A 27,570-nucleotide genomic window follows, 5' to 3' on the forward strand; every position below is an offset into this window, starting at 1 on the left:
AAAAAATGTGTAACTGTCACCCCCCACTCCTTCAGCCAAGTTCTCCTTCCTGCGGCCCAGTTCTGTGAAGAGAACATGGACTCCAAGGACTGGCCACTCGGGAATTCATCCGGACAGTCATCGCCCAGCCCTTCCTCCCACTGTGTGGCCACTGCAGGAACGACCGGTGCTGCCCACGGACAAGTGTGCAGCCACTCAGGAAGGCAAGAACGTTCTAAGATGAGCGAAGGCGATTCTGGACCTCAACAACAGGAAAAAACGTTTTCATGGTTTCGGTTCACATAAAATGAAAAGCCATGTGACTTAAAAGGCAGCCTTTTTGATGTTACTTCATAGAATTTCACCAAGCGAACCCACTAGAGTGGGTGTGAGAATGTCAGATTTTTCCCCATGAACTAAACGCAGTCTGGCATCAGCACGAGGCAGCCAAGCCCTGCTGCTCTCCTTTTCTGAATATATCTGTAAGTCACAAATCGCCCTCCTAATGAATGGCCCTGGGGCAGTGGCTGGCACCGACTGCTGAAATGCGGCTTTTCACACCATTTCCACACAGAGTGGCGTCCAGTGGGGCTTGTAGAACATGAGCTGTTACAGAGAAACTTGCAACTATTTTTATCTTGAATGGAAATAACTGAGGAATTGTGGCAAGTCACTTCTGTATTACGTGAGGAAAATGGGAACAGCCCCTTTTTACAAGCAATTCTTCACCAAATCCCACCAGTGTCCTCTATATGGGCTTCGCTGTCGGACGGGGAGGTGATGGGAGATGGGCCTCAAGCTACAATAGTGACAGCTCTGGCCGGCAACCCGTCCCTCAGAAAGCACTCCCAGAACGAAGTAAGCTGGCAACAGGCTTTAAAAATCTACTCCCGGCCCTTAATATTGGACTCTTCCCCTGGGGACAAAGTGAGAGGAGCTGCTTCTCAGCCTACCCTGCGGCAGCTCCCCGCAGACCAGGCCACCCTGGCTGCCCGCAGCCCTGAGGGCAGGACTTGGCCCCAGGCTTCCGGGGCACTTACCTTCCCCGTGTCCTCTCCAGGCACTCTGGGTCTTGGGAAATGGTTCTTGTCAGCCCGAGGGACACTGGGTTCTCCACTGTCCTTCACAGGAAAATCTAGCTTCCTCAGCCTTTGTGCCACCACTAGAGACACAGACAGTGGCGCTGTAACTGTCCCTGACCAGGGCACATCCCTCCCAAGCCCACCTGCGCTTCCCAGCCAGGATGCCCTCAGTTGTGCCAGCAGAGCTGGGAAGTCCAGCAGCAGCCGACAGTCTCTGCCCATGGGGCACTGGGCAGAGAAGGCTGGGGCAGTCCAGGGTCGTGCTGAGGTACCTTTCCCTCCGGGCCCTGGAAAGCGCTGCCCCATCGGGCCTTTTGGTGTCCACCTGGCTGTTCCCTACATCTTGGTCACTGATGGCCTCCAGAGCCCCAACCACAGGGAAGACCTGGCTCCTTTCAGAACTCCTATCAGTTTAAGAGAACACCTCTGGAGACAGAAATGACTTGGCTTTTCGACGCAATGAGGAATTAAACTCTATTCGTCCTCCAGAAGATTTCCATCCCAACTGAACGTTATGTAATTTCCTGGAAACAGCAGGCTCGTGGAGGCAAACAGGGGACAGTGAGACTATTCTAGGTACAGAGGACTGGAGGGAGACGTGCGAGGGAAGAGGAAAGAGGGGAGTAAGGAACTGGATGGAAACAGGAATACTGGAGAATCAAAGGGAAACAATTACATCACATCAGACTGCAGTCACCTCAGCTGGTAAACCAGGAGAACACTGGGCAACAGGGCCTCTCCCTCTAGTTTCGTATCCAAGCAGTGGAGAAAAATAGGAAGCTTTACGATAAGAGTGTCACCATTTTTAAGTCAGAGGAATTTAAGTAAAAGGCAAGAGGACAGGACAAGCACCTGACCTGTTTGGCCACCCTGCCCTGCCGTCGCCACAGGGACAGAGCCAATGTGACGTCTAGGGGCAAGCCCCAGCCTTTCAGTTTAGTGACAACACAACGGTTAACAAAGGAACAAAAGTGCACCAGGTTAACCGCCGGGCCAGGAAGGACAGGCTTGCTTCCCTAGAGGTCTACGCAAACAACCTGAACGCTTGGGCAAGCCAGCTCAAAGGTCAGGCTGCCGACTGTTGAGTCAGGACAAGCTGTCGGACGAAGACCCCTGGGGCTCTGCATCACAGTGGCCGAGCTGTGGTATTTCTGTGAGCTGAGGGCAGCCCGTTATTTCAACAAGACCTCATTAGAAACCCGGCGCGGTGGCTCAAGCCTGTAATCCCAGCACTTTGGGAGGCCGAGGCGGGCGGATCACAAGGTCAGGAGATCGAGACCACAGTGAAACCCCGTCTCTACTAAAAATACAAAAAATTAGCCGGGCGCGGTGGCGGGCGCCTGTAGTCCCAGCTACTCAGGAGGCTGAGGCAGGAGAATGGCGGGAACCCGGGAGGCGGAGCTTGCAGTGAGCCGAGATCGCGCCACTGCACTCCAGCCTGGGCAACAGCGGGAGACGGAGGACAAAAAAAAAAAAAAAAAAGAAACCACATATTCACCTGTTTTCCTTCTTATGCAACAAGATGCATCCTCAGGTTCACATCTTCTTGGCAGCACAGAGAAAGAAACAAGACCTGGTCTCTTAAACCTGTGAGGAGTAAACCCCACACAAATTGTAGAGAAACACCAAGGTGAACTCCATTGCTGCTGAGACATTTGTACGGCACAGGTAATATGTTTGTGTGTGTATGTGTGTGTGTCTGCTTCATTTTTCTAATCAAACAACTGATGTAAGCTGCCAAGGATGAAAACCAATACATGTTTGAAGCAACCAGACAAATCCACACAGAACTGTAGTCTAAGCCAGGGGACCAGAGAAGGGCCACATAAAGCTTGTTTCCTGAGAGCAGGAAAATCTTTGTGTCAACGGGAGAATAAGACACAGTCTGGTTCTTTTGGTGATTTGTTCCATGTACACAACACATCAGAGTATATTTTAGAAATTCATCCACTGAACACATTTTTATTGAGCACCTATTATGTGCACCAGATACTGTTCCAGGCACTGGCAATACAGAAGATAAAACAGACAAAAATACCAGCCTTACAGAGCTCCTAAAGCCTATATTCCAGTGAAATCAAGATAGGAGAAATTGTCCCTTAAGTTTAAGGTAGTTAAAAAAAAAATAGGAGAACTAATTCATGGAGAACATGGCCAAGTTACGAGCCAAAGCACAATTCCTCCAAAGAGTGCCAAAGCAAATTATCTTTTGCTTCATTCAGAAGAAAACAATGAAACCCCTGAGGGGTCACCACAAAAGACAGAGGCCCCCTGAACCCCCTGACCCATGCTTGAGAAAGCCAGGGCCCACTCTCCCTCTCAGTTTTAGGGTGGAGAAGTCAATGCTTAGGGCTCCTCAGGGGGAGACACAAGGGCATTTTGAAAGTCTGTCCCCAAAACAATGGTATTTCCAGCTAGAGCAAAGCAATGGTTCCAATGCAAATCTGTTTCATGAAGACAAATGTCTCTCAAGTCTGAAATTCAATGAAGAACTTGCAGGTAATAAAAAATAAAGGCCCATGAAACTAAAATTAAAATGTTTATAGAATAATAGCATAAGATAATAAAATGAGAATACAGAAAAAGATTTTTGCTTAGGAAAATACTTAATTCTTGGCCCAAAGTCATAAAATAGAAACTTATTGTAAGGTAATTTGGCAGTTTAAAATGCAGACAGATAACCTCTGATTTACAATTTCTGTTCTGTTTTTCAAATGTAGGACAAATTTGAAAGTATTTCGTAAAACTTGGCTTTTATGTAACAAATGCACAAAGTCTTAGAGGAGTCTTTGGGCCTTCACTAAACAGAACAGGACTTGCTAGATTTAAAACAGGTTGTGAACAAAATCAACAATTCAAAAACCAAAAGGGTAACAAGCAAACCGCAGAGCAAGATGCACTGAGAGAAAAATAAACTATGGGAAAACCCCCTTAACTAAAAGTCATGAGACAAGGTGAGTGTGATTATGTGAAAAATTGTTTTTTTGTTTTGTTTTGTTTTTGACACGGAGTCTCGCTCTATGGCCCAGGCTAGAGTGCAGGGGTGCGATCTTCCCTCACTGCAACGTCTGCCTCCCAGGTTCAAGCAATTCTCCTGCCTCAGCCTCCTGAGTAGCTGGGACTACAGGTGTGTGCCACCACGCCTAGCTAACTTTTTTGTATTTTTAGTAGAGACGGGGTTTCACCATGTTGGTCAGGCTGATCTCAAACTCCTGACCTCAAATGATCCCAAATGGGTGCTTTTTAAAAAGGGCTTTAAAACTGTTTAGTAGTTCAAATAGGCTTCCTTACTATTAATTTGCTTCTTACTAAACTCTTCAGCTTAACTCATTATCTTAAATTTCAGAATTAATGAGGTTTTACTGTAAAAGTAGAAAAGCAAACACTTCAAATAAGACTCCAGCATCACCTATACTAAAAAATTAGGAGTAAAACTGCAGTTTGAAAAGCTACTGCACAATGCAGCAAGGACCAGGTGTTAATACTGCTGGAAGCAGAGCCAGGTAAAGAGCAGGAAATCTGAGAACCCTGTGGTTCTCAGACTCATTCAAAATACAGAACTGCAATCTTACAATGAAACAGACATATTGCTTATTACGAGGCACTACAGATAAAGCTTTTCAGAAAAGAGAGAGAAATATTTTTAAATGTAGGCACAGTGGTGAACTGTTCAAATTCAGTTAGGTGTCAACATCACACATTAGCAGCAAGATGCAGCCACACTTGAGGTTTCTGAATGACATGACTACAGACAAAATTGAGCAAATAAAAACCAAAATAACCACTACATTAACCCTGAGCTTCCACATTCCCCTTTCATGTGAGACTGATGCAGACCATCATAATTCAGGAAAATGTGGCTTTCACTACGGTCAAATCTCAACATGCCTCCCAAAGAGTTTATAAAATAAGTTATTCTAAACATGTACATTTAACTTTGGAATGATGGAGAGACACAGAGATATATGTAAACGTCAAGAGAATCACTCCACTCCACTCCTGGGTCCACACCCTTCCAGGCTTTGTCTGGAACACTATGTGGCTGGGGCCTGATTCCACAGTGAGGATGCAGGAGCCCCGGTGGTGATGGATAAAGCATTAGGAGAAAATCAAGTATCAAGTGTCAGGAATTGGTCAGTAAGAATGGCTTAAATAATGACTTAACAAAGAAGACAAGTAAAAAACAATCCCATTTCATCTTTAGAAAGAATCAAGTCACTAAAATTTGATTTCTTCTAAGTTGTTGCCATTTGCTTGGATGAGATCTTGAAGGTTTTCCATTCTTTCTCCACCCAGTTAAGAACACATTGACTAGAAATCTGTGATAAGAATTTAGCAAAGGTCTTTTCCCTCCTGCTCCTCATTATGCCAATGCAAGAACTGGAAAATTCCAAACAAAATCAGGTTAGTGGTACAGAAAGTTCATGAACGATCTATGTGAATATAAAGCACAATAACAATGATCCAAACGTATCAAACTAACAACTTCTCACTGTGGTTACTGTCTTTACTCGGCCAGGCTAATCAGAAGTGAAACTTTAAAAATTGGTTAAATTCCAAACGAAAAACTGTTCTTACCAGTGAGAATCATATTTCCTACCCAGTCCTACATGTAACTAAGAAAAATAGCCTGCTCACTTATGAGAAAACAGTGGGCCAAGAGGGTTCTAATCAGAGAGACACCAGCATTCCAGGAACTTACCACCCTCCCTGTTTCCCGTAATACTTATCATCCTACCCACTTAACACCTCTCACATAATAGAGATAAATCCCCATTAACCAAGGCATACGCTGCAAGGCAAAAGAAGGAAATACATACCACTTATAGCTTCCTGTGCAAAGTATTTGACATCCATGTCTTCATCTTGACCTAACTTCTGTAGTACTGGCTTAACTTCTCCCTGTAAAGCACTGACATTCAAAAGTATTATCTGTGAAAGACAGTCTAATGGGCGATAGAAATCCTTTCTGGTGTATATGGTTTATGGTAATTGGTAAAATTTAAAGTAAAAAAATTTTTTAAACATTTATAAACTTGACAAATACACAAAATAATGTCTAAAGAATTCTCAGCAAAATCAGTTTCAGACAATGATGTGACATATACAGAGCTTAAATATAAAAGTCATAGTGGACATCCTCAAAAACAGTTACTAAATTATTTTCTTTAAGCAAATCCAGATCTTAGGCAAAGTGAAAATCCCTGAAGTTAATTTTAGCTAATTACTCCCCATTATAAGGTAAAATTTAAAATACGCTTTTAAAACAAGACTAAACACTAAAATCTTACTTAGTATCTAGAATTGGTCCAATTTTTTGTAGAGATTTGGCCACATTGAAGCGAACATTTGCTACTTGGTCTCCTGCCATTTTTAATACGATGGGCAGCATTTGCTTAGTGGTTATTTCCTGACCACAGGCCTCAGACAGCGCCTAGAAAAATAAATAAGATGGCACATTTAAAATACTTAAAAAAAAAATTCCAAAATCTAATGAAACAAATTAATATTTAATAAGAAAATAATTGACCAATAGGAAAATATATATATATATTTTTTTTTTTTTGAGATGGAGTCTGGCTCCGTCGCCCAGGCTGGAGTGCAGTGGCTGGATCTCAGCTCACTGCAAGCTCCACCTCCCGGGTTTAGGCCATTCTCCTGCCTCAGCCTCCCGAGTAGCTGGGACTACAGGCGCCCGCCACCTCGCCCGGCTAGTTTTTTTGTATTTTTTAGTAGAGACGAGGTTTCACCGTGTTAGCCAGTATGGTCTCGATCTCCTGACCTCGTGATCTGCCCGTCTCGGCCTCCCAAAGTGCTGGGATTACAGGAGGAAAATATTTCTAATTTGAGCAGCTGAGTGGGGGGCACAGGAATCATTCAAATGATCAGAGAAGTAGACCATAATTCACAAACAAGTTGTTGCACTTTTAAAATACTGTAGTTTGTTTTTTTTTTTCTCAGACGGAGTTTTGCTCTGTTGCCCAAGCTGGAGTGTAGTGGCGCGATCTCAGCTCACTGCAACCTCTGCGCCCTCCGCGTCCTGCCCGAGGTTCAAGGGATTCTCCTGCCTCAGCCTCCCAAGTAGCTGGAACTACAGGCGCACACCACCACGCCCAGCTAATGTTTGTATTTTTAGTAGAGACAGGGTTTCGCCATGTTGACCAGGCTAGTCTCAAACTCCTGACCTCAGGTGATCTCCCCGCCTCAGCCTCCCAAAGTGCTGGGATTACAGGCGTGAGCCACTGTGCCTGGCCAATACTGTAGATTTTAACATGAATTTTTAAATTGACATTTTCTCTCATCTCCTGTATTCCAATTAATCAATACAAGACATATATTCCAAATAGAAGACAGTATATTGAGAATTCAGAAATAGTCATGAATAATTTTGCTTTAATGCCTAAGCTGAGCAATAACAGTTATGTTATACTTACATTAATGCAGAATAAAGTGGTCATTCTATGCAAGTAATTAGGATCATTTGCCATCACTAACACTTTGGGAACGATGGTATTTTGGGCCCACTCTGTACCAAACTTCTGAACTAGTTTCATGAGGTTGTTGGTGGCAGCTTCTCGGATGGCGTACACTGCAGAAGAGGCCAGAAACATGTTCTCACACTGCTCATTGTTTTTAAGCATAACCGAGTTCACTTACACGAACATCAAATGTGGACCAAAAGCAAAACCTCTCTGCAATCAGACTCCACATGTAATCATGCTGCAGTGACAAGCATGCTCAGCTCCAACTCAGTTTCCAAGTGTTGCATAGCCACAGAAAAGGGATGCGAGGAGCTCACTATATGCATCATCAATTATTTAATAAATACAAGTGCCTACTATGTGCTACAAAAAGAATACGGAAGACACTTTGCCTCACAGGTTATATGCTCTTATCAGAGAAATGAAAGCTAACATGCTCCATGAAGTCACATGGTGTAAGAGCAATTAGAATCAAGTGTGGCATTGTGTAGTAAAGGCTGTGAGGGTTGTAGCACTGCAGAGAAGAGTGAACAGGGAAGGTCTAGGAAGGCTTCAGCACAGAAAGAAGCCTTGCACTGGGCAGTGAAGATTTGGGAGGATCTGTGTAAGTGGAGAGAAGCAGGGAGGAATTCCTAGAAAGGGTAAAGGCATGTATCCAGGACACAAAGGGAAAAACCTGAAACCTGTGAGACTCTGAAGTTAGACAATTAGGGTGGACCCAGACCACAGAGCATTATGAAAGGCTTAGATTTGATTAGGAAAAACAGTGATGAGTTTTTAAAGCAAGCTTGTGACCTGATGACCAATGTGGAATTTTAGCAAGATTATTCCAGCAACATCATGGAGAACCGACGCTGACTGAGAATAAGAAAGACATCAAGGAAATGGTGTAGAAGCCACTGTGGTCATCTGTACAACAGCAGATACAAACATCAGACTGACTTGCTTCCTCTCCATGAAAATGCTTAGGTTGAAACAAGATGTCAAATGTCTTTGAATCAATGTGCCTGCCTTAACATCTAGTAATGCTCTATATCCTTTGATCATGTATCAAAGACATAAAGCTAGATAATAAAGGTCTGAGCTACAATCCTCTCACAGTTAGTTGCTACATACAGCACTGAACAAAAACAAGCCTGGTGTCACTTCACTCTACAAATCCAGTAAGACTCAAAATGTAGGCTCAGATTAACAAATCAAGGGTGGTAGGTACTGATTCCTTATTCTACTTCTCTCCCCAGGTGGGCTCAACCTTCCTGGGATGATATAAGGGCAGGAATAGCTATCCAAGCCACAGTCCCAGTCCTAGGCAATTTATACAAGCCTCCAACCAAGAAATAGCCAACTTTTTCTATTCATAGATCCTTCTGGGCAATGATGTTGAGAACACGCAAGACAGCATAGACAAGTGACCATACAACTGATTATCAGCACTTAAACTGACAGTCTACAGGAGAAGCAACCTGGCGGTAAGACTCAGACCCACTAAGGAACAAACTCAAGTCAACTGTTTTACTGTAATACAGATTCCTTTCCTTCATACCCATAGTCTTTGTCTTTGTCCCAAACCTTTCCCTGTCCTTCCCCCTAAAGTGGAGCTAGCTAGAGTATTTGTGTCTTCTCCTCTCAATTTTTTTTTTTTTTTTTTGGAGACAGAGTCTCACTCTGTCGCCCAGGCTGGAGTGCAGTGGCTCGGTCTTGGCTCACTGCACACTCTGCCTTCCGGGTTCACGCCGTTCTCCTGCCTCAGCCTCCCGAGTAGCTGGGACTACAGGCGCCCACCACCACGCCTGGCTAATTTTTTGTATTTTTTAGTAGAGACAGGGTTTCACCATGTTAGCCAGGATGGTCTTGATCTCCTGACCTCGTGATCCACCCGCCTCGGCCTCCCAAAGTGCTGGGATTACAGGCGTGAGCCACCGTGCCCAGCGTTTTTTTCTTTTTTTTTTTTTTTTGAGATAGAGTCTCACTCTGTCGCCCAGGCTGGAGTGCAATGGCGAGATCTCGGTTCACTGCAACCTCCACCTCCTGGGTTCAAGCAATTCTCCTGCTTCAGCCTCCTGAGTAGCTGGGATTACAGGTGCCCGCCAATACACCTGGTTAATTTTTGTGTTTTTAGTAGAGATGGGGTTTCACCATGTTGGTCAGGCTGGTCTCGAACTCCTGACCTCAAGTCATCCTCCTCGCCTCAGCCTCCCAAAGTGCTGGAATTACAGGCATGAGCCACCATGCTCAGCAAATTACTATTTTTTTTTTAACTTGCTTTAGATTTTTATCATAATGCCATTACCATAGGAAGGGATCTCACTGCCAGAAGAACCAGAGACTGGGCACACACACACACAGCCTTGACCAAGACCTTAACTGCACGGAACTCTATTTGGCCAGATGCCTACTATGTTCTTGGCTCCTCTGAATTGTTTTCAGAAGAATGCAAACCATTCCACAGTTCTGCCTGCTTTCTTTTCCTGCTTTGTCTATTTCTTTCTCTTTTTCCCCACCTCCCCTCAAGGCCTGGCTGACCTGCAAGGTTTCTTTGAATGTCTATCTATGCTCAATAATTGATACCTTCTCCTTTCTCCTATAATAAATAAATAAATTTCCCTTCTACATTCCTCCCTCTGATCAAAGCTGTCTGCTCAACCACAGGAATATAGGTGTGTGATACTTTCTTCCTTATACTTCTCTGGAATTTTCACAAGGTTCTTTTAGTAGTTTCATCACTAGGGAAAAAGTTTCAAAAACTGACTGATCCAGTGATCATTATATAACACTTATCTGAAATGCAAAAGCAAAAAAGCTCCTGTGATTAATTAAGTACAGAACAATTTCAGAGCTGTTATTGGTTCATGGAACTCTTGCAGTCCCCACTTCAGCATACTGCTGCAGTGCAATAAACAGGGGTTTCTCCTGCTCCCAAACTGAAAGAGAAAATCAGAAAAGAAGAAGGAGTAATCAAGTTGCATTGAGAAGGCAATCTTACACAGAAAAGGTGTCAGGAATCTAATTCTTCGTGGAATATTAGAACTTTAAAAATTCCTCAAAACAAAACACCACCTTAATCTAAAATGCCAGCTTTTAAAGAAAGCAGAGAATGACTTGGAGCCAACCCAAATGCCCATCAATGATGGACTGGATAAAGAAAACGTGGCACATATACATCATGGAATACTATGTAGCCATAAAAATGGAATGAGTTCATGTCCTTTGCAGGGACATGGATGAAGCTGGAAGCCATCTTCCTCAGCAAACTAACACAGAAACAGAAAACCAAATACTACATGTTCTCACTAATAAGTGGGAGTTGAACAATGAGAACACATGAATACAGGGAGGGGAACATCACACACTGAGGCCTATCAGGGGGGTGAGGGGTGAGGGGAGGGAGAGCATTAGAACAAACACCTAATGCATGTGGGGCTTAAAACCTAGATGACAGGTTGATAGATGCAGCAAACTACCATGGCACATGTATACCTATGTAACAAACCTGCACGTTCTGTGCATGTATCCTAGAACTTAAAGTAAAATAAAATGTAAAAAAGCACAGAATGATCTGCTAGGAAGCACCATTCCTAGTAACATTAAATATTTATCAGATATAACATAAACTTTTTTTAAAAAGTGGTATTTCTTTCCTATGATTTGCCAAATTTAAGTTTTATTGAAAAAGAAATAAAGAGGCCACAACAAGGTAACTTTAGAGAAGAAAAAGAGAAATAAAGAAGTCTACAATCCAGTTTGAAAACACTGGAAATACCCACATATATAAACCCTTACACATTTTCACATATTTTTTCACATCCTTCCTCTTCACACTCTTAACCATATGATCCTCCATATGATGCAAATATGCCTTTAACAAAACCACCTACACGTATAAGCAGACACAAATATCCTCATTCCTCCCAAATTTCCAGGCATAAGCACCCACAGATGAACAAAGAGATGTATTAAATATGTATAGAAAGTATATAAAAGATTCTGTGGAACTGACTCAGGATATCTATTATATCCACCAAACCAAAACATGGAATCAAAGCTCAAGGACAGTGTCACATGACCCCATGGGGCACTCACACTCATTATTGAAGCTGTCAAGTCTGGACCTAGGGCCTGGCACAGAGGGTCCATCTGTCACCACTGCTGCCTGGCACACAAGGGGATACACACATATACCTCTACCTGAAGCCTCACCAGGAAGTCACCTGCTCATTCCTGCTGTCCTATCTGACCTGCCCTGAGCTCACCCTCTCCTAGCTTTGTAGCAGCAGCAGTGAGAATACAAGCGGTAAGTCTTCCTTTCATCCAAACCAGAAATCCAGGCCCTCTCTATCCCTATGGCAAAGCTAATGTTTCCCACACCTAAGAATCCTCTACTGTCTCACTGCAGATCTCCCCTTCTATGTTACCTCAAAAAAGCCAAGTAGCTATTTCTCCCACCCAGGCCTTTCATCTGATTCCAATCTCCATCCAACCTAGTGTATAGCTGCTGAGGACACCAATTACAGGATGGTCAAAAAGAAGATCCTCAGATAAGGGAGGAGTAAGTAGATATATAAAAGAGATGGCCTGAAGATAATGTAATAGATTGAGTAAGAAATAATGCAAATAAATTGTTTAATGGAGAAAATAAAATATAAGATACAAAAAAATTGGTAGAAATATCAAATTTATATTCAGAAGACTAAACTTTAATTAGAGCCTTTCTTCATTCCTACAGTATTAAGGCAAAATATCTGGTCAGACTGAGATTCCTTTCTAAAAGGAAATGTATGAACATCATGGATATATAGGCTTTCAATAATTTGTTTTTATCTACTCACCATGGTCCACAAGCCAAGCCATACATAAAGAATTCAGCTTTTCATCAAAGAATTCCACACCCTACAGATACAGAAGATTCCATTAATATACTTTGCCAAAATTCAGAAATAAAGATGGTCTATTTACATTACACCAAGATTACCTGAAGGCTAAAAAAAGCTGTTTTCAAATAAACTGAATTCATGAAAGAGACAGAAAGGAAACACCATGGGAATTACAAACAAACCATAAATCTATTTTATTGGATGGAAATAATAAACAAACAAACAAAAAGCATACGTGAGCTGGCACAGGCCCTGCTAGGTGAAAGAGAACAGGGTGGCCAGAAGCCAGTCACAACACTGCAAAAGAGCAGGAAGAATTCACTGTGGATGGTCTGCCAAGCAAATCTGGATTACCTGTAAAAATGAATTACCCAGGAAAACACCTGTCGGTAATATTACTAATTCTCAATTGTCTTCCCTTTTTGGTTACTATTATGACAAATCCTTAGCGATAAAGCAACTGACCTCAAGACACAGAGATATCCCCAATTAAAGACAGTATTTTTGAGACAACAGGAGAAAGCCCTGGAGGGAGAATAAAGCAGGCCCAGGACTACAGGGGATATAGCCCAGGCATGGCTTGCTCTCCCAGCCCTGTTCCTCCCAACGGTCAACAGGTGGCCACTTCAGTGCAGGTTGGGGATGGGCTCCGGGAGCCGATTTACACAGTCCTCTCACCCTGGGGCTTCCACACCACATGGGAGAATGCTGTGACATATACGTTCCTAGTGCCTCCCTTCTGGGGTCTACACGTTTACAGTCTTGCTTCTTTGAACTCTAAGAAGTTCCTGACGGTGATTCTATATTTTAAATAAAGAGAGGTAATATAATGTTTCAGTGCTTTGAAAACAGTTATTAAGACAAAATAGTGTTTGTTTTGTTTTGTTTTGTTTGAGACACAGTCTCACTCTATTGCCCCAGGCTGGAGAACAGTGACACTATCTCAGCGCACTGCAACCTCTACCTTCCGGGTTCAGGTGATTCTCCTGCCTCAGCCTTTCGAGTAGCTGGGATTACAGGCGTGCAGCACATGCCCAGCTAATTTTGCATTTTTAGTAGAGACGGGGTTTCTTTTTTTTTTTTTTTTTTTGAGACGGAGTCATGCTCTGTCGCCCAGGCTGGAGTGCAGTGGCCAGATCTCAGCTCACTGCAAGCTCCGCCTCCCGGGTTCACGCCATTCTCCCGCCTCAGCCTCCCAAGTAGCTGGGACTACAGGCGCCCGCCACTTCGCCCGGCTAGTTTTTTTGTATTTTTTAGTAGAGACGGGGTTTCACCGTGTTAGCCAAGATGGTCTCGATCTCCTGACCTCGTGATCCGCCCGTCTCGGCCTCCCAAAGTGCTGGGATTACAGGCTTGAGCCACCGCGCCCGGCCGAGACGGGGTTTCACCACGTTGGCCGGGCTGGTCTCTTAACTTCTGACTCAAGTGATCCATCCGCCTCATCCTCCCAAAGTGCTGGGATTACAGGCATGAACCACTGCACCCGGCCCAAAATTGCTTTGTATTAAAAGATCTTAATGAACTAATTTTGGCATACACTTAGATTATGTCAGCCAAGATTTCTTTTTCATTTCAGGTTGAGAATTTTCCTTCAGTTTTAATTAATCTTTATTTTCCAGTTTGTTGTTGTTGTTGAGACAGAATCTCTCTCTGTCACCCAGGCTGGAATGCAGCGGCGCAATGTCAGCTCACTGCAACCTCCACCCCCTGGGTTCAAGCGATTCTCCTGCCTCAGCCTCCCAAGTAGCCTCCCAAGTAACAGGCGCCCACTACCACATCTGGCTAATCTTCTATATAGTAAAGATGGGGTTTCACCATGTTGGTCAGGCCGGTCTCGAACTCCTGACCTCACGTGATCCACCCACCTCGGCCTCCCAAAGTGCTGGGATTACAAGCGCGAGCCACTATGCCTGGCCTACTTTCCAGTTTTTGCAGTTTAATTTTATACTTACTTACCATGGTCCACAAGCCAGGTCATACATAAAGTCTTGAGAGAATTTTATAAATTGACTATCTGATATAAAAACATTTAGAGATAAAGAAAAATTAAGGAGAATATATATACTAACAAGTAGTTAAAATTGTAAAGCAAAATGTTCATGACTGAGGCATGTTACCCCTGCCAGACAGGTGTAAGTCAGCCAAGACACCATCTGCCTTGTTTTCACACTGCTCTCTATAGAGCTAGCAACCCTGGGAAACTTTCCAGGTCTAGAAGGAGCAGAGGTTAAAAGAAATGGTACTAAAATGCAGCCTGTCTTCCAGACAGTTTTGATCTTCAGCAAATCAGTTAACCACTGCTCCTCTCCACTCTGAAGAGATCCATGACAATCACCAGTGAAGAGAAGATGACTCATAGCACTTCGGAGTGACAGAGGAAAAGGATGACAAAATAACTTCACCTGATCCCATTCGCTATGCACTAATATGTCTGGTATCCTTTTCAAAGAATCAGATACTTTCAATTTTATAAAACATATAATGCCACAGACATTCACATAATGCATGTTCATAAACTAAATGTACTAAAATTAACAATACAAATTCAGGGGTTCAAGAAAAGAAAAAACAAATTCCATATGCTGTGACCTGAAAGGAATGGAAGTGGGAGTGAGGAAGGGGAAACAAATTGTAGTGATATCAATAGTAAACTGACACACCTTTCTCAAAAAATACTCAACAATCAACAAATGTTGGCCATGCATAGTGGCTCATGCCTATTATCAGCTACTCAGGAGGCTGAGGCAGGAGGATCGTTTGAGGCCACGAGTTTGAGACCAGCCTGGGCAACAGCAAGACCCTGCCCCCCAAAATAAAAAATGTTAAGTGCCTAATTAATTATGGGCACTATGTTAGGGTACCATTGAGAGATCACCCATCTCTCCAACTAGACTGTAACAGACAATTACAATACTGTGTAATAAGTGCTACCAACAGGGATAAAGGTACACCAAACTTAGAAAAGTCAAGGTCACCTACTCAAAAAAAGGAAAGGATATGGCTATAAAACCCAGCTTTGAAATTTTATCTAACATGGGATTAGTTAGGGTAAAACTAATCATGACACTCAAACAGTAACAGATAATGTGATAATGTGGACTTTGACCAAAATACTAACTTTTTTTTTTTTGACACAAAGTTTCACTCTGTTGCCCAGGCTGGAGTGCAGTAGCGTGATCTTGGCTCACTGCAGCCTTCGCCTCCTGGGTTCAAGTGATTCTCCTGCCTCAGCCTCCCAAGTAGCTGGGATTACAGGCATGTACCTCCGTGTTCAGCTAGTTTTTATATTTCTAGTAGAGATGGGGTTTCACCATGTTGGCCAGGCTGGTCTGGAACTCCTGGCCTCAAGTGATTCGCCTGCCTCTGCCTCCAAAGTGCTGGGTTTACAGGTGTCAGCCACTGTGCCCGGCCTTTCAGTACTTCTTTTTTATATGGTGATTCCTCATCTCCCTTTAATCAGAATGTAGGGCAAGTGGTACCTAGGGACATTTTACTTAGAATACAAGGCAAACAGGGAAGTTTCCTTGAGCAAAAGTCACATCAGACTTACCCTAAAACCATCCCTTTTCTTCTCAGTTAAATATTTCTTAAGTCACAAAGGCATTAAATATTATAAAATTTACATTATATATGCCAAGAAACTGATCTTATTATTCTATGGCTTTGTTTTTTGGTGGTGATGAGGTGAAATATGTTTCTGTAATACAGACTGAGCATCCCAAATCCAAAAATTCAAAATGTGAAATGCTCCAAACTCCAAAACTTTTTGAGCACCAATATGATGCTCAAGGGAAATGCTCATTGGAGCATTCTGGACTTTGGATTTTTGAATTTGGGATGCTCAACCAGTAAGTATTTATAACACAAATATTCCAAAATCCACTTCTGGTCCCAAAAATGCTGGTCCCAAGAATGTTTAGATGAGGGATACTCAACCTATAATTTATGCACTAATAGGCCGGGTACAGGGACTCACACCTGTAATCCCAGCACTTTGGGAGGCCAAGGCGGGTGAATCACCTGAGGTCAGGAATTGAAGACCAGCCTGATCAATGTGGTAAAACACCATCTCTACTAAAAATACAAAATTAGCTGGGTGTGGTGGCACATTCCTGTAATCCCAGCTACTTGGGAGGCTGAGGCAGGAGAATTGCTTAAATCCAGGAGGCAGAGGTTGCAGTGAGCTGAGATCGCACCATTGCACTCCAGCCTGGGGAACAAGAGTGAAACTCCATCTTAAAAAAAAAAAGAAATTTATGCACTAATAAACATAAAAACCATCCCACAGGTAACAAGAACAAGGCCATACTTTTCATGCATCTGAACAAACGTAAGCATACAGGCTACTAGGCCTCCTACTTGCCAAGGTAAATTGTCACTATTTGACACTACCCTGCAGTTCATGGAGCAACACATACTCACCAGCTGGCCTGCCAGCAGCGGCATATACTCAATGATGGCCAGCCGGACCCTCCATTTGGCATCTTCAGCCAGCTCCACTATGGCAGGAAGGAGAGACTGAGAGAGCTGACGGATTCCAATCACTTCATTTACACAATCCAAATTGGAGATGATATTCAAACGAACTTCAGGACACTGCAAGCACACAAGCCCCAAAAGACCACATATAAAAATCAAGTACTGTGCCCAACAGTCTCCTGTCAGGATAAGATAAAAACTGCTAAGTAAGTTTTAAAATTACAAAGTACTGACTCAGGTGAAAAAAAAAAAAAAGGATAATCTTGAAGAAATAATAGAGAGTACATAAATAACTCAAGGAACATAAATGATCTTAATCAGAAATTTCAATGAAAAGTCTGTAAGACTAATGACTACAAGAAAAGTCTAAAAGATGGTAAAGAGCATAATCTTTGGAATTAAATCGATGCACTCAAATTTCAGATCTGCCATTGTTGAAAGACTTTGCTCAAGTTACTTTAACCCTCTGGGCCTCAGCTTTCTCATCTGTAAAATGGAATAATAAGACCTAACTCATAGGATTGTTGTGAGAATTACATGTAAAAATATATGCAAAGCACTAAGGCTCATGCCTGGCACGCAGTACTCAGTAAATATTAGGTATCATTATAATTTTGGATACTATATTTAAACTCAAATAAAAGAAACTTTTTAAACAAAGACACATTAGCTTTAAAGGAACCAGGAAGTATAAAACAAAAGTCAGGTGAAGGTGATAAACATTTCTAGGTTTACTTTAATGGGTCCTCGTGCCCACTTTCTGAGGAACCTATAACCCTGTAACCAAAATCACAGGTGTTGTCATTGGTTTAAAATAAGTTATGATTTTTTTATCCATTTTCTTTTTGGGGGTTCTATTTTAGTGAAACCCCAAACCAAAATCAAATCAAATCAAATCACTATCAAAGGCAACAGAACATAAAGCAAGACCCACCTCATCCTTTAACTGAGCTAAAAAAAGAGGTAGAAGATGTTCAATGGTATTCTCTTTGCCCAAAATAGTAGACAATCCCATAATTACAGAAGCTAGAGCCGATTTGACATGTTGATTGGTATCGGATACTAATTCCTAAAATAAAATCAAAATTAAAAGCCTTTATTACAAGACAGCAGAAACTTCCATACCATTATTCTGGGAGACAGAGTCTTGCTCTGTTGCCCAGGCTAGAGTGCAGTGGTGTGACCTTGGCTCACTGCAGCCTCAACCTCCCAGCTCGAGCACTTCAGCCTCCAGAGTACCTGGGTCTACAGACATGCACCACCAGGCTTGGCTAATTTTTTTTATTTTTTGTAGAGACAGGTTCTCACTATATTGCCAGGGCTGGTCTTGAACTTCTGGGTTCATGCAATCCTCTTACCTTGGCCTCTCAAAGTGCTGGGACTACAGGTGTAAGCCACCAAGATGGCCTGAATTTTTTGAGACAGGGTCTCATCCTGTCACCTAGGCTGGAGTGCAGTGGCATGATCATAGCTCACTGCCATCTCAACCTCCTGGGCTCAAGCAGTCCTCCCACCTCAGACTCCCAAGTAGCTGGTACTACAGGTGCATGCCACCAGGCTCAACTAATTTTTGTATTTTTTGTAGCAATGGGGTCTCACTATGTTGCCCAGGCTGGTCTCAAACTCCTGGGCTCAAGAAATCCTCCCACCTCAGCCTCCCAAAGTGCTTGGATTACAGGCATGCACCACCATGCCCGACCCCAAGGAATTTAAAGACAGCACTATTTCAATATTGATTAGTTGATAATGCTTCCTCAGACTACTAGTTAGGTAACATAAACCTATGCACCAAAGAGCATTTTACAACTACAATAGGCTAATAAGTGATAAATAACAATGTTGCACATTAACACATCTTCCCCATTCATTCCCTATCAACCTTTAAACTCAAAAAGCTTTAAGGTAAACAAACAAACAAAAAAAATGAGATTAAGGTTTACCTTTATGCAAATCAGAGTGAAACAAAATAAACTAAAGTCAGGTTTACCTTTATATAGGGCAGAATCTGATTCATAATTATGGTCTCTCTATCTTCAATGGGCAAGTTCTCACCAAGTTCTAAAAGATAAATAGAAAAAAAAGAATGCTTTCACAGGGCCATTTACAAAGAGCCAAATGAGGACATTTAACCAGGTTTATCAACAATTTCAATTACATTATATGTTTAAGCAAATAAGGAAAATAGCTCTTGTTCTAAATACACTTTTTTCATGAAATCCTTATGCCACTGCGTATCACACCAATCCAATCTGAAAAGCATTTTCTTTTACAAAAACAAGACAAAATGATTTATTGGTTTTAAACATAAAGGGATTATCTTTATGTGACAATGTGACATTTCCACACACTGAAAACATCCCTATGTATTTTAAAAACATATTCTAGAACAAAAAACATGCAAAATTCACCAAAAAGAAATGCACCAAAATAAACAACACATGTTCCAACATAAATTGAACTCCTTAACCTTTTACTTTGTGGGCAGCAGCCGCCCGGACTTCAGCTTCACAGTCTTTAAGTAGGTTCTGAAAGGCGGGGATGAGGTCATTTAGGGTGATTTTAGGACCCATGGCTTTCTGGAGCTATAAAAGAATTTGAACGGGTTTTAATGTATAATAACAAAAGAATTAACAAGAACAAAACAAAATTGTGCAATCTGTAAGTACATATTTTTGCCACAACACTTCCCACTGAAAAGAATTCAGAAACTTTGGGTACGACAGCAAATCTATGGGTGTTCAGGTTTATTTCCTTAGTACCTAAAAATGATCATTTTACCTCAGAAAATTTGTCAGCCACCATATAGCGAACTCGCCAAGATTTATCTTCTGCTGCTTGTCGAAGTGTAGGCATCACCAAAGTCTCAAGGTCATCCTGAGACAATAACTGGGCAATACTGACACAAGCTTCCACAGCTAGGAGGCGCACTGAATCCTAAAGGAACAAAATTTCTGTAATTCAGACATTTACCAAGACCCATGGGGAACTGCTGTGGGGTGATGAGGGTGTTTAAAAAAATAAACACCACCACGACTGCCGCACCTTATATAGTTTCTTATCTTGACATCTTTTTTTTTTTGGAGACAGGGTCTCACTCTGTCACCCAGATTGGAGTGCAGTGGCACAATCTCGGCTCATTGCAACCTCTGCCTCCCAGGCTGAAGCAATTCTCCTGCCTCAGTCTCCTGAGTAGCTGGGATTACAGGCATGCACCACCATGCCCAGTTAATTTTTGTATTTTTAGTAGAGACAGAGTTTCACCATGTTGGTCAGGCTGGTCACAAACTCCTGACCTCAAATGATCCACCCACCTTGGCCTCCCATAGTGCTAGGATTACAAGCACAAGCCACCACGCCTGGCCATGTATTTACATCTTGAAAGAGCTGCTCCAGGCGGGGTGCAGTGGCTCACACCTGTAATGCCAGCATTTTGGGAGGCTGAGGCAGGCGGATCACGAGATGAGGAGATCAAGACCATCCTGGCTAACACGGTGAAACCCCGTCTCTACTAAAAATACAGAAAATTAGCCGAGCATGGTGGCGGGCGCCTGTAGTCCCAGCTACTCAGGAGGCTACTCGGGAGGCTAAGGCAAGAGAATGATGTGAACCTGGGAGGCAGAGCTTGCAGTGAGCCGAGATTGCGCCACTGCACTCCGGCCTGGGCGACAGAGTGAGACTCCGTCTCAAAAAAAAAAAAGAAAGAGCTGCTCCCTTTGCCTAAAATGGCATGTTGAAGTCATAAAGATAGAAATGACTTTGTACTATGAGTAAACAGCAAAGTAATTACCTTGGCTAGAATGCCGAGTTTCTATGAAGGAAAAGGAAATGAAAATTTTAAAATTTGAAAAAAAAAAAAAAAAAAAAATTTTAATGATGCCTTCAAAGCCTTACTATAATAGAAAGTTGAGGGATAAAAATGAAAAGAATACTTGTACAAGTTATTTATAACAGATTAGGACAAAGGTAGAGAATAAGAGTAAAGGAAATCACTTAGGAAGCTCAGTTTTCAAAAAACTCAGATCAGGGTGGCAGTAACAGGAATGTAGGCAGCATAAGATGATGACTTGGAAAGAAATACACAGAACAATTAAAAGTTAGAAATCAAAAACAAAAATCAGTTGGATTTAAATGTTGAAGATCAAGGACAGAATAACTTTGAGGAAGCTGTGGCTAGAAAAACACAAAAATTAGAAAAGTATGGGATTAATGAACTCAACTTTCCAAATGTAAACAGCCAAGGTCAGCGTGACACCTATGTCCTTTGAGCAAGTGGAAAATACACAATTAAGACAAATCAATGAGGGGCCAGGCGCGGTGGCTCATGCCTGTAATCCCAGCACTTTGGGACGCCAAGGCAGGTGGATCACCTGAGGTCAGGAGTTCAACACCAGCCTGGCCAACATGGTGAAACCCCATCTCTACTAAAAATACAAAAATTAGCCAGGCATGGTGGCATGTGCCTGTAATCCCTGATACTCAGGAGGCTGAGGCAGCAGAATTGCTTGAACCCAGGAGGCAGAGACTGCAGTGAGCCGAGATCACGCCACTGCACTCCAGCCTGGGTGACAGAGCAAGACTACAACTCAAAAAAAAAAAAAACAAAAAAAAAGAAAAATCAATGAGAAAGTAGAAACTGAGACTGTAGACTTGTATATTATACATATATAGGTAGAATCTTAATACATGTAAACATTAGCACCCAGGAGAAATAGGTAAAATATTTTAAGTATGTACAGTAACAGTTATGTATATACACATACATACACTTGAGAGACATTAACAGTGACTCCAACTTCCAAAATATTACATATCTTAAAAACTGTATATCAACAATAACTGACTATATGCCAAAGACACACACACTCCTCTGTATGCAAGTGCACAGGCTAAAAAAGGCAGGGCTAAGTTCTTGGTAGCGACTACACAGATATTTTTGGATTTCAAAAATGATGCTAAATCATGGGGCTGCTAATCAACTACTGAAATATAAGCTAATAAATATTTGTTAAAAAATTACTTCTCTGGTCAGGTGTGGTGGCTCACACCTGTAATCCCAGCACTTTGGGAGGCCAAGGTGGGCAGATCACGAGGTCAAGAGATCGAGACCATCCTGGCCAACATGGTGAAACCCCGTCTCTACTAAAAATACAAAAGTTAGCTGGGCGTGGTGGCATGCGCCTGTACTCCCAGATACTCAGGAGGCTGAGGCAAGAGAATCGCTTGAACCCGGGAGGCAGAGGTTGCAGAGAGCCAAGATTACGCCACTGCACTCCAGCCTGATAACAGAGTGAGACTCTGTCAAAAAAAAAAAAAAAAAAAAGCAAATAAAACTAAGGCTATACTTATCATAAAAGTTAGGATAATGTACTCTTAAAGAAACAGAGTGGCAAGTGGAGGAGGAAGGAAGAGATTGTGTTTGAAAGGGAATCCATGGAGGGATTCTGGGATAGTGGCTGTCAAAGTGATGTCTCCTATCATAGGTGATAGTTAACAAGCTGGTATTACCTTATAATAGTTCATTAAGTTATACATTTATTTTTGTACACTTATTATTAGAATAAAAATTCAAATAAATTGTTAAAATTATTTTGGAAATAGGATTTGGATCTTTAGATTTAGGATCTGAAAATGAGACTCATTAGTATGTGTCCTGGGGCTTGTGGTCCTGTACACATGAAGCGATCTTAGGGCAGGTAACAAGCAAATTAAAAGCCCAAAAGGACCCTTCTGGAGTCCAGGAACTCTGGGAGCTTATCCTCCTAAGCACCATTACAGAGCAGCAGTACAGTCTAGCTGTGAAGGGCACAAATTCTGGAGCCAAACCACCTAGATTCAAATTCTGACTCCACTATGCAAACTTGAGCAAGTTACTTAAACTTTCTGTGCCTTTGTTTTCTAATGTGTAAAATGGGCTATCTCATGGGGCTGTTGTAAGGACTGAATTACTTAATACAAATAATTACTTAAAGGCAGAGAAAAATTAAGTACTTCATTTACATGTTTGCTAGTTTTATTGTTATTTCTACACCAAAGAGACCTAGATCTTCGGAATTAAATACGATCATGTGAAGTAATCCCATACACTACTATAGAGGAAGCAGAGGGTCAAATAGCTTTCCTAACAAATTCTAAGCTTATTTATCTGAAAAGTCAAAAATTCCAGGAAACATTACTCCCTCATATTACAATACAGCCAGCAATTCCCAAAGGTATGTTACCCTCCAAGCAGCTTTGGTCTTCCTTTCTAATTATGGCTCCCATTTCCTCTCTGACTCCCCACTCTTTTAACAGCTGCTAATATAAGAGAGAAATCATGGTCTGGTTAAGAAAGAAACATAAGAACACTGAGGTGAGCATGTTACACTTTAACCAGGCCAGAATCAGCACTAATTGTGCAAAAAGAATCCTAACAAGAAAACTAAAACTCCTCAAAGAAATTCTGAAAATTTAGAGGAAAGCAGCATATCTGTATCCCTTAAATACTAAGAGTTAGTTTACCTGTTCATCTGAAGCTAGATTAGTGAAGAGTGGAACAATTTCACTTTTCACACTGTCTAATTCCAAAACTTTTGCAAATTCACCCAATTTGGAAGCAGCAGCACGTCGCACCATTGGTGTGTCATCTGAGCACAAGGAACGGAATTGCCTGCAACATAAAACAATGAAGGTATTTCCCATCAAATAACACTGACTAAACCTGCCCCCATACACAGGGACAGACTATTAGAGGTTTTATCTTACAATAATCAGTGACTAGGCTTCTAGTCATAGAAGTAACAAAAATAAAACATATTCAACTGAATAATAAAAAATGACATCACAGGCCAGACATGGTCCCTCACACCTGTAATCAAAGCACTCTGGGAGGCCCAGGTAGGAGGATTGCTTGAGGCCAGGAATTGAAAGCAGACTGGGCAACATAGCAAGAACCTATCTATACCCCCCAAAAATATATATATATATATATATATTTTTTTTTTTTTTTTTTTTTTGAGAGGGAGTCTCGCGCTGTCGCCCAGGCTGGAGTGCAGTGGCCGGATCTCAGCTCACTGCAAGCTCCGCCTCCAGGGTTTACGCCATTCTCCTGCCTCAGCCTCCCGAGTAGCTGGGACTACAGGCGCCCGCCACCTCGCCCGGCTATTTTTTTGTATTTTTTAGTAGAGACGGGGTTTCACTGCGTTAGCCAGGATGGTCTCGATCTCCTGACCTCGTGATCCGCCCGACTCAGCCTCCCAAAGTGCTGGGATTACAGGCTTGAGCCACCGCGCCCGGCCCAAAAAATATTTTTTTTTGTTGTGGGGAGCTCAACTGAACCTCCCACCTCAGCCTTCTGAGTAGCAGGAATACAGGCGGGTCCCACCATGCCCAGCTAATTTCTTTTTTCTTTTTAGTCGAGACAAGGTCTCACTATGTTGCTCAAGCTAGTCTTGAACTCCTGAGCTCAGGCAATCCTCCCACCTCATCCTCTCAAAGTGCTGGGATTACAAGCATCAGCCACTGCACCCAGCCAGAAAAAAATTTTAAAAATTAGCCAGACGCAGTGGTGTATGTCGGCAGTCCTAGCTACCTGGAGGCTGAGGCTGGAGGATCATTTAAGCACAAGAGTTCAAGGTTGCAGTGAGCTATGATTGTGCCACCGCACTCCAGCCTGCACAACAGAGCAAGACCTTCTCTCTTAAAAAAAAAAAAAAAAAAAAAAGATGTCATAAAACCTACTATCCTAGTATCAGCCACTCATTGGTTACAATGTACTATGTAAACTGTCAGCTACAAGTCCCCAGTAATCCCAAATAACTAATAGCTTACTGTCTGATTTCTGCTTTAACAAAGCAAAAAAACACCAGAGCTTACTGTCTGATTTCTGCTTTAACAGCATTTGATGCCCTGGGATAGCAAACGCTGAACAAACCACATGCAGACGTGCGAGAGGTGAACCAATCCCCACTTGCTAGGCGTTTCACCAGAGGTACAAAATAAGCTTCCAGAGCAACAGGAGTATGCTCCTGGGAGATCTGTCTCAGGGACTCCACAGCCTTGTCACGAACAACAGTCTCTTCCACAGTTGCCAGATTTTCCAAAGGAGGCTGAATGGATTAAAAAGGAAAACCAGAGAAGAAAACTTATTGATATCAGATTAGAAACAGATAATCACCTTTTAAAGTGACTGAAGGGAGGTGGTACACGTAACCAGAATGTTAGCTGCATCATACCAAATGGTTACTTTCAGCTCACACAGTGATAACATATGGTGCGGCCAACCTGAAGACACGACTTCTGTAGAAAAGCCAAGATCTCGTGTCCCAGATGGCAATTCCCAGATGGTGTCTACAAATGACACAGTGTAAGAGACTTGACACAATATTAATATTACTGTGAGCTGAATCACTAGGTTTAAAAGATACACAGCCAAATTCAGACAGGATCCTGTATATTTCCTCAAGAGTAAGTACAAAAATATGACCAACATTAGGCACCACAAATACAGGATAACAGCTTGTCAGGTCACTGAGTCCACCGCCTTTTCAGTATCATTCTACCACTCCCAGAGGTGAAAGCAACGCTTATCCACCATCTCCATTCCATCCTTTTATCCAACCTACAAAATGCTGAGTACAAAATTGCTTTTTTCAGAACACATTCAGCAACTTTCCATTAGCCATAGGGCAGGAAGGAGTTTCTGACAGAACAATCAAGTGAAAACTACAGAGATTGGCCGGGTAAGGTGGCTCACGCTTGTAATCCCAGGCTTCGGGAGGCGGAGGTGGGCAGATCACTGAGGTCAGGAGTTCGAGACCAGCCTGGCCAACATGGTGGAACCCTGTCTCTACCAAAAAATACAAAAATTACCCAGACATGGTGGCACATGCCTGTAATCCCAGCTACTCAGGAGGCTGAGGCATGAGAATCGCTTGAACCCGGGAGGCGGAGGTTGCAGTGAGCTGAGATTGTGCCACTGCACTTGAGCCTGGGTGACAGAGTGAGACTCTGGTCTCAAAAAAAAGAAAAGAAAAGAAAAGAAAAGTACAGAGATGGTAGGACACCTTGCTTACAGCTTTAGAAATAGAAGAGGCCAAACAGGGTGGATGATCCGGATTAGGAGCAGTAACTGAATATGGCATGGCCTAGTAAAAAGTGTAAACAGGCTGGCTCTCTGAACCTCTGCCTTACTGAGTTTGCATGTAGTCCAGGTAGATTCTACACATGCCATGAGCTACAGATTTTTAAAGCATAAAACCCACATATAGAACTAACCAAGAATGAAACAGATGCATAATGAGTTAAAAAAAGAAGTGTGTCTAATAATATATTTTTAAAATTGTTTGATACACACAGGTACACAGTATTCAGCTTTCCTAGAAGGTATTTCAGAAGCCCATTAAAAAGATACTGTTTCTCACTTGCCAAGGCATTTCATGATCTGTCTCCTGCCTACTGTAACCCCCTCTCCTGCAGTAACACTGGATAATAGCTATCATTACTACAGGATGAGGCCATGCTCCTGAGAATTGCTTATGAGTGGTCTCTTGATTTGAACTCTGCCTGGCCCTTGATGACCACTCTGCCTACCCAACTTCAACACTTCACATTCCAGCAGTTCTTTTTTTTTTTTTTAAGAGACAGGGTCTTGCTCTGTTGCCCAGGCTAAGTGCAGTGGCCCAATCATGGTTCAGTGCGGCCTCAGACTCTTTGTCCTTCTGCCTCAGCCTCCCAAGTAGCTAGGACTACAGACACATGCCACCATGCCCAGCATTTTTTTTTTAAGAGTTGGGGTCTCACTATGTTGCCCAGGCTGGTCTTGAACTCCTGGCCTCAAGCGATCCTCCTGCTGCTTTGGCCTCCCAAGGCAAGGATTACAGGTGTGAGCCACCACACCCAGCCACACTCCAGCAGTTTTGAACCCAGTCTGTTTCATGCTTCCAAGCCTCTGAAATTCATTTTCTCAATACATGATTATTGTTGTATCCAGCATTGCGGACACAGAAGAAACAAAGCAGACAAGCTTCCTCACTCTAGTGGCATTTACATTCTAATGGAGTAAGACAACAATCAATCAAGAAAACAAGTAAACGGTGATGAATACTCTATAGAAAAAAGGAGTAGGATGATGTGTTAAGGGATGACTGCGAGGCTATTTCAAGTTGAGTGGTTGGGGAAAACCTCCCTGAGGAGATGCATTGAAGAAGATCCGTGAATGACAAGGAGCCAGGCACAGAAAGCTTGAAAGAGCTTTTCATTAGAGGGAAGACCTAGGGCAAAGGTCTTAAGGGAATAATAAGCTAGGTTAGTTCAAAGAACAGAAAGATGACCAATGTGAATGTAAGAGATTATCAAGGCCTTTTGCGCTCTGTCCCTGCCTACTGTGACCTCTTCTCATGCAGTACCACTGGGCATATGATAATCCTACAGAGGCAGGTCATAAAAAGCCTTATAAGCTAAGGTACAGAATTTGGATTTTCTAAGAGCTATGGCAAAGAGTGAGCCATCTGCTGGGTGACGTGAACTGTAAGGGTCGGGTGAGAGACAAGAGTGGAAAGCATTGTTAGGAAGCTACTACAGCAATCTAGAGGAAAGATGATGGTCTGGACTAGGCTGGTAATAAGAGGGATGGAAGAAAGTGGACTGATTTGAAATATACGTAGACTCTATAGGAATTACTAATGGATTAGATGTGGGGAA

General features: G+C 42.5%; 1 protein-coding gene across 7 annotated transcripts in view; it reads right to left on the minus strand.

The window, feature by feature from the left end:
* LOC105493624 (protein phosphatase 2 scaffold subunit Abeta) overlaps positions 1-27,570 on the minus strand; it is a 52,819-nt gene that overhangs the window by 22,219 nt on the left and 3,030 nt on the right. For 3 of the 7 annotated variants that reach the window (XR_011611240.1, XM_011761426.2, XM_011761425.3), the window contains exons 4-15: positions 24,745-24,977; positions 23,392-23,539; positions 19,672-19,827; positions 19,361-19,475; positions 18,881-18,951; positions 17,828-17,962; positions 16,837-17,010; positions 12,370-12,430; positions 7,496-7,650; positions 6,353-6,495; positions 5,882-5,973; positions 1,020-1,141 (exon numbers count right to left, since the gene is read on the minus strand). Coding sequence is in view for 6 of the 7 variants with exons in the window: in XM_011761426.2 (XP_011759728.2) it covers positions 1,020-1,141; positions 5,882-5,973; positions 6,353-6,495; positions 7,496-7,650; positions 12,370-12,430; positions 16,837-17,010; positions 17,828-17,962; positions 18,881-18,951; positions 19,361-19,475; positions 19,672-19,827; positions 23,392-23,539; positions 24,745-24,977 (1,605 nt within the window). In the remaining variant the exon portion in view is untranslated. The other 4 variants (XM_071075948.1, XM_011761428.3, XM_011761427.3 and 1 more) reach the window with 4 other exon arrangements.

The sequence above is a fragment of the Macaca nemestrina genome, chromosome 12 (assembly GCF_043159975.1).
Source record: "Macaca nemestrina isolate mMacNem1 chromosome 12, mMacNem.hap1, whole genome shotgun sequence".
NCBI lineage: Eukaryota > Metazoa > Chordata > Mammalia > Primates > Cercopithecidae > Macaca > Macaca nemestrina.